General features: G+C 37.8%; 1 protein-coding gene across 1 annotated transcript in view; it reads left to right on the top strand.

Moving 5' to 3' along the window:
- Positions 1 to 8,241, top strand: part of LOC122549788 (leucine-rich repeat-containing protein 72) — an 84,967-nt gene that overhangs the window by 9,244 nt on the left and 67,482 nt on the right. The window contains exon 2 of the mRNA XM_043689821.1: positions 782 to 855. Coding sequence (XP_043545756.1) covers positions 782 to 855 — 74 coding nt within the window. The remainder of the gene's footprint in view (positions 1 to 781; positions 856 to 8,241) is intronic.

The raw sequence follows: 8,241 nt of genomic DNA, 5'->3' as shown, positions 1-8,241 counted from the left end.
TGTTAGGGGTAGATTCTTTACTCAGTGAGTCGTGAGTTCATGGAATGCCCTGCCAGTAGCAGTGGTAGACTCTCCCTCTTTATGGGAATTTAAACGGGCATTAGATAGGCATATGGAGGATAGTGGGCCAGTGTAGGTTAGGTGGGCTTGGATCAGCGCAACATCGAGGGCCAAAGGGCCTGTACTGCACTGTATTTTTCTATGTTCTATGTTCTATTCCCTATACCTATCAGCCTTCCCTGAGAGGAATATACTTTCTCCGGATTCTTGTTATCTCATTTCTGAAGGCTTCCCATTTTCCAGCTGTCCCTTTACCTGTGAGCATCTGCCTCCAATCAGCTTTCGAAAATTCTTGCCTAATACCGTCAAAATTGGCCTTTCTCCAATTTAGAACTTCAACTTTTAGATCTGGTCTATCCTTTTCCATCACTATTTTAAAACGAATAGAATTATGGTCGCTCGCACCAAAGTGCTCCCCCACTGACACCTCAGCCACCTCCCCTGCCTTACTTTCCAAGAGTAGGTCAAGTTTTGCACCTTCTCTAGTAGGTACATTCATATACTGAATCAGAAAATTGTCTTATAAACAAATTCCTCTCCATCTGAACCTTTGTAAATCAGGCATTCATGCTGAAGATAAAACTTTTATTTTGGAACAGTTTGATTTAATCAAGAAGTATTAAAGGTGATAGTCATACAGTAAAATGTGATAATAGCAAAATGTTTGAATTTAAAATTGCAATAAATGTAATTTGTATGCTATTCCTTAAATTACAAACAGGTTATACAAAATCAATTAAAGCTCTCTAAATGCAAGGTGAAAAATGATCTCATTGAACTTTACCTGGCTAACGAGTAAGTAACATAATTCTTTATCACAAAATCATAAAACATTAATTAATAACTCCTGTGGGATTTTTGCTGACCCACTCAATTTTCACAGAATATGTTTTTCTATCTATCTGAGCATCTGGGATAGCTGAAACATTATTTTAGATGCTTGTATAATTATTTTTATATTAATTACTGAAGCTTGAATTAATTTTTAAAAATCAATTTGATAATATGCCTTTCAATCTGTAACATTGTGGCCAATTATATAGATTCACTGAAATCTATGAAACAGATTACAAGATATAAAAAACATCTGAACTAAGAGCATTTTATCAGCTATTCTGATTTCCTACAGTTATCCATACTTGTGGGGAGAGAAATGTTGCCTTACTTGCAATGCATGTGTGTGATAGAGGAGGCTTTCTTACTGAATCCAAAAATCATGCCACATACTAGTTAGTGAGAGCAAAACGAGGCTAACTGTGACAGAGGCAGCTGTAATAAACTGAAATAAAATAAAGAACTGTGGATGACGAAAATCTGAAACAAACAGAAATTGCTGGAGAAACTTAGCAGGTCTGGCAGTATCTGGAGAGAAAAAGCAGAATTAATGTTTTGGGTCTAGTGACCCCTCGTCTGCTCTCCACAGATGCTGCCAGGTGTGCTGGGTTTCTCCAGGAATTTTTGTTATCTTGTGGTTAACTGGAATTGTCCAGAGCCAATTGAAAGAAAATATATTTGTGCAAGCTACTGCCCCCACACCATTTATTTGCGCTCTCTATGCCTTCACTGAAAGTTTATCATGTCGTCCAATGACAAAGCAAACACTTGATGCAGATCTAAGTCGATTTTATGTACAATTTGGGGCACTTGGGAGTTTTGAATTCATTGGATTTAAGAATGATCTGAGTCTTTTTGTTAAAGTAACCCCATGGATGCTTCTGAGACATAAAGTGTTGTGTTGACTTTATTGCTCAAAGTTTAGATATGATTTTGGATGTTGCTACAAGTTTTCTGGACTTGGAAAATAAAACAGTGGATTATTTAAAATATTTGATTCAGGCTAAACTGAGGGATTTAGCAGATATATTGAAGGTGGGAACCAAAACAGAATCTCCAAAAGATGAGGTGCTTCAAGTAATTACATGACACTTAGAATTGGGAGACAGAAAAGTAGAAATGATGATGTCACAGTTGAAATTGGTTAAGGTACAGTTAGAAATTAAAAAGTAGACAGAGAGGGAGAAATTTAAAGAAAAACTTGAAGTGAATAAGAGGAATATAGAAACAAACAAAAGGACAGTGGAAAAAGAAATTAAAATACTTGATTTAAAAAAAGCAAAGGAGAAAGCAGAGAAAAATACAAAATAAGATGAAATTAATAAGCGTGAATTCCAATAAACTGAGGAATGTAGAGAATGTGAGTTAGCCGCAGAAAATCTTAGAATAAATAAGGAAGAAAGAGATAGTAGTTTGGACTTGTTATGGCCCCAGTGAGGAATTTGATTTACCCAAGAATCTATGATTCATGCCTAAATTTAATGAGGGTGGAGTTGAAAAGTATTTTACCTCTTTTGAGAAGGTAATTGGATAGATGAAGTGGCCAAAAGAAATTTGGATATTATCGTTATAGTCTGTGTTCAGAAGAACAACCTGCTGTGTGTGTAACTATTGAAGAAGCCATACTCAATGCTTATAAGCTTGTGCCTGAGCTTATGAATTGAAAATTAAGACTACTACTGTGGAATTTACAAGGAAGGCAGAACTGCTGTGGTATCAGTGGTTTAGATCGCTTTTAGTTAGAAAAAAAAAACTTGAGAATGTAAGGGAAATTCTGATCAGGGAAGAATGCAGAAATAGCAGTGCTGCAAAAATTTATTCAGGTGAGCATCTAGTGTTGAGGATCAGAGAAGCAGTGGTTTTGAAAGATACCTATGATATCTCACATCGACAGGTATAGGTGGGGAAATGGTCGTATGGATATCCACAATGAAATTGGAAGTATAGAAAATCTACAGATAGAAGAGATATTTGTTTTAGAGAAGAGACAGAAGGATGTCAATACAATAGTGGAGAAAGGCTGGAACTGAAAAGTTCGGAGCCTATTGCTGGAGATTAAATGTGAGACCAATTGCAGTAATAGGAAAATCTAAGGAGTTTTCATACAAGACATCATGAAAAGATATAGGTACTAATCTGTTGCAGTGGTACAAAGAGAACATGTTTACTCGGGATGTATTAAGAAGGGTGAGAAGGCTGAGGACAGTTGTCAATCTTTGAAAGAGAATTTCATGAGGAGAATTAGATTGCTGCAAGCTTTGAGTATTCTATCGCATAAAGGGAGGGACTTAATCTATGTTTCACATCTAGGAAGGGAACCAATGAGGATATGAGACACACTGGACCAGGTCATCACTGATGCTGGCTAATAATACTATTTATTTTCTAGAGGTTTAGATGAAGGAGCAAATATTAATTAGTGGTATTCATTGTACAAAGAATAAAGAGTGACTCGGCAAGTAGAGAAATGAAAGTGGGAGAAGTGAACCAAAAACTATAAAAGGAATTGACTTTATTTTGTGAAATAACCTTGCAGTTTAAAAAATACTGGCCTCATAAGGTGGTGGAATAACTAATGGAGGTTAAAGAAACTGAAATATTATAAAAGAAACATCCTAGATTCTTTTCTGATTCTGTCATGTCTAAACATAAGGCCGATAAAATTAGACAGGAAGAAAAGGGCTCTCTGAGCAAGGAGATAATTTGAAATTTACTTATTGAATGTAATGTTTGAAAATTTAACTGACAAGGATGAAAGCAAAGAGAATGATGTTGACATGGTTATAAGTGCAACATGCAAATTTGGAATTTAGAGTTACACAAATAGGCTTACTTAGAAACTAAATCAAAAACAATACCTGAATGTCATTGCTTGAAAAACAGAGAATTAGTGAGGAAAGTCAAAAATCACATGACACTGGGTTGCAGTCCAACAGGTTTATTTGAAAACACAAGCTTTCGGAGCCACGCTCCTTTTTCAGATGCTACAGGTATGTTAATGAGAATAAAATGGAGACCATCACAAATACTAGCCAATGCAAAATGGTCAATGGTCCATCAGGTAATATTTCCATCTGAGTATGGAAAGGAAATTTTCTGAGTTGCTCTCAAAATTCTAGCGGCAAGTCAATTGGGTATAGGGAAACAAACTGAAGTATTAAAATATTTTTATTGACCAAGTTTACATAAAGATGTAGTCAAATTTTCGCAGGTATGCCATACATGTCAACAATATTCCGTCAAAGCTGTGTGTGCTGATCAGTGTGCAGAAGCATTGACTTCTGGCTCCGGAAACAGTTGTGGCGTGTGGACCTTTGAGATTGCATAGCAGCAGGAGCTATTAGAGGAAATATATCATGTCAGTGGTGGGGAAATCCCAACCTTCAATTAAACTTGCCCTTTTAATTCTAATACAATTCAGATTCCAATTCTGAAGAGCTGTTTAGTTGGATCTTTAGGCCCTGCCTAAAATGCAGAATCGAAAACTAATATCTTTTAATGCCTATGAATGTCTCCACAAGATTTCCTGAAACACTGCCTTTTTGGGAAATTACTGCGAAAGTACTGGTAGAAAAGTTAGTTCATTTGCTTTTTACGTAATGTAGATGAACTAAATAAATCCTATCAAGGTTCACATCTTCTGTTGCATATATGTATCGAAGTTATGACTAGTTTGGAAATAAATATTCACATCTGTGTATCACCCACAATCTTAAACTGCATTGGAAAGTTAGCATCAGACTTTGAAGGCTATGATTATGGGTTATGATCAAAAATGTCCTAATGATTGGGAATTCCTTTGTTACAATTTGCCATTAGGGCTGCTCCGGATAAGTTATTCGAATTTGTTCCTTTTGAACTAATAAATGGACAAGATTTAAGCGCACTAATTAAAATTATTAATGCAAAGTTAATAAAACAAATTTCAGAAACAATGTTTCCAATCTATGTCTCAAATTTTAGAGAGAAACTGACTAATTGTAAATTGCCTAAAAAAATCTGAAAGAAGCTCAACAATGAAAACTAGCACAGAAAAAAGGCAAAAATTTGAAATGTTGTTGCAGGAGACAAGGTGTTAATGTTATTGCCTGTTTCTGGTGAAATATTAAAGGTAGGTTCACCACACTGTCTCAAATTAAGAAGAGACTCAAAGATATGAATTATCTTTGAGTACCCCAGACAGGATAGTGAGTTGGTGAGTGTGTTGAAAAGATATGATGGAGATGGTATTTGATAGAAAAGGTACTTACAAGAGTGAAGGAAGTAGGGAGATGCAAATGCATGTCATTATGATAGTCACCAATCAATACTGAAATTCTGAAGTGATTTATGGCTTGAGGAGAAAATTGATAACATTCTTCTTGTCACAGATAATTCAATTCTTTGTAGTCTGACTGTATTTTCCTGCAATTACTCACACCACACTAGGGAAGAGGATATTCTGCACAAAGACCTCCAGTGACAATTGTTTTTAAATCTTTTTCATTCAGTAATAAATAACAACATTTAAAGCAATAGCATTGATTCCTTTGAGAAAAGTGTGTCTCTGTACTGGAGCAGACAAATTCAAACTAAGACCAACTCATCAGATTAGGACACAGTATCCGATCTACTAATCTTCAAACTTCAACTGACCGGCATAATGAACTTTAGAGGGATGCTTCATCAATGACTTTCCCTTCATTTTAAAGTCACATGTGGGGATGTTCACTAATTATTGCGTAATATGCAGCACTATATGCAACTTCTAAGATAATCAAGCAGTCCATGTCCAATTTCACAAGACATGGGCTGACAAATAGCAAGTCATATTTGTGCTACACAAGAGCCAGGCAATTACCATCACTAACAAGAGGGAATCTAACAATTGCCCCTTTACATTTATAGATTCCCAACAGTGTGGAAGCAGACTATTTGGCTGATTGAGTACATACTGATGTTCTGTAAAGCATTGCACCCAAACCCACCCTCCTATCCTATCCTATCCTATCCCTGAAATCCTGCATTTCTATATCCCTGGACATTATGCGCAATTTAGCATAGCCAGTTCAACTAATCTGCATATTTTTGGACTGTGGGAGTGAACCCACACAGACAGTCACCTAAGGATGGAATTGAATCCGATTCCCTGGTGCTGTGAGGTAGTGGTGCTCACCACTAAGTCACCATGCCACCCTCAATGATATTGCCATTACTGAATCAGCCGATCCATTATCTGCAAGTGTGATGATGCTGCTCCTTTAACAAGGTTATGCAGTTCTTGTTTTTTATGTCAGAGGGGTCTTAAATGCACAGGTTCTGAAATGCCTGAGTTTATCTACTTGAAGAACATCTTAAGTTTTTTTACAAAATACTTGTACAATGAAAGGGGAATGACCATTTCTCTCAGCTGAGTTTTTCTCTGGTTTGGTTTGATTTGGTTTTAGCAAGTAGTCAGTCTTTGAAGTTGCTGAACCCAAAGAAGCAGCTCCATGCATATTCCCCCCCCCCCTCTCTGACATCTCTCCTGTGAGAACCTGTGTTTGATTTTAACCTTTTTTTGCCAAGAGAGCGTATATAGGGTGTTGCATATATTTGGAACAGCTTCATTAATTTGTGATAGAGTCCGTTGGGTTTTCAGATAAATTCAGTTATTCTGTATTCTGTTCTCTTTTGTTTGTGTTTCATTTGGTACGATGTAAATACATTCTGTTTAGTTTGAAACTGAGGTGTTTTGACCAGCTATATCACTCCTGGAATATCCACTCTACATCTGCTTAAAACAAAGAGAAAAGTTGGGGTCGAGGCTACCTACTTGAAATGTTTTGAGGGGGTCTGGCCTGGTCCATAACAGATTGGGGGCTCTTTGCGGGATTTATTTGGTGGTTCCAATTTGGCATTAGGGTTGTTGGACTCAGCAAGTGGTGGGTACGAGTAACCTTCGTAACGGGTGTTGTATTCAGTTGGTTTAAACGGTGCTTGGTGTGGTAATGGCTATTTCAGTCACCAAGAGTTTTCTGGGGGTGGAAGAAGTGACTTTGGGGGCTTTGAAAGAGATGAACAAGGCAAAGCTGTTTTAATTGACAGTCAAACTGGAGTTGGAGCTGCCTCCTTCCATAAGGGAAAGAGAGATGATCACAACAATAGCTCAGCATTTAGATTTGAAAATGCCACCAGAATCTTTGGAGATGGCTAAACTTCAATTGAAAATGAAGCAGTGTGAGTTAGAGGCAAAAGAAAAGAAAAGGGCAAAAGAAATGAAACTGTCTGAATTATGATTAAAAGCAGAGGTAAGACAAATAGAACAAATTTCTTTTGAAGAACCAAAAGAAAGAGAGAGAAGAGAGAGAAAAGGAGAGAGAGGGAAGGAAGAAAGAGTGTTTGAACTTCAGAAATTGGCACTTAGGCAGGAATGTCAGCTTAAAAGGATGGAGATGAAGGCTGAAGGTAAGCTTAGTGAGGCTGAGCAAACCCATGGTTGTCAAAGGCCTGGTGAGAATCTGTTTCAAGCATTGCCTCAATTTGAGGAAAAAAGTATATAAGCCTTTTTCATCTCATTTGAGAAGGTAGCTAAACAAATGAAGTGGCCAGAGACCATGTGGTTTTTGTTCATCCAAACACACTTGTATGTAGAGCCAGTGAGGTACTCACAGCATTATCAGAGGAGGTATCTGACGAGTTTGAGGAGGTGAAGAAAGCCATTTTAAGTGCATATGAGTTTGTGCCAGGAGCCTATGGGCAGTGTTTTAGGAATCTAAGTGAGGACCAAGCACTGTTTAAAGCAACCAAATACAACACCTGGAGCATTTCATTTCTTTTGCCCTTTTCTTTTCTTTTGCCTTACTCATACCACTCGCTGGCTTTGAGTCTAACAACCCTAATCCCAAATTGGAAGCACCAAATAAATCCCGCATAGAGCTCCCACTCTCTTATGGACCAGGCCAGATCCTCTCAAAACATTTCAAGTAAGTAGCCCAGACCCTAACTTTCCTCGTTGTTTTAAGCAAATGTAGAGTGGATATTCCAGGAGAAAGTGAGGACTGTAGGTGCTGGAGATCAGAGCTGAAAATGTGTTGCTGGAAAAGCGCAGCAGGTCAGGCAGCATGCAAGGAACAGGAGAATCGACATTTTGGGCATGAGCCTTTCTTCAGAAATGAGGAAAGTGTGCCAAGCAGGCTAAGATAAAAGGTATGGAGGAGGGACTTGGGGGAGAGACGTTGGAAATGCGATAGGTGGAAGGAGGTCAAGGTGAGGGTGATAGGCCAGAGTGGGGATGGGGATGTGGAGGTCAGGAAGAAAATTGCAGGTTAGGAAGGTGATGCTGAGTTCGAGGGTTGGGACTGAGACAAGGTGGGGGAAGGGAAATGA

Source organism: Chiloscyllium plagiosum, chromosome 5 (genome assembly GCF_004010195.1).
Source record: "Chiloscyllium plagiosum isolate BGI_BamShark_2017 chromosome 5, ASM401019v2, whole genome shotgun sequence".
In the NCBI taxonomy this organism is placed as follows: domain Eukaryota; kingdom Metazoa; phylum Chordata; class Chondrichthyes; order Orectolobiformes; family Hemiscylliidae; genus Chiloscyllium; species Chiloscyllium plagiosum.
The sequence above is the reverse complement of the archived record's forward strand: the minus strand, read 5'-3'. Positions and strand labels throughout refer to the sequence as shown.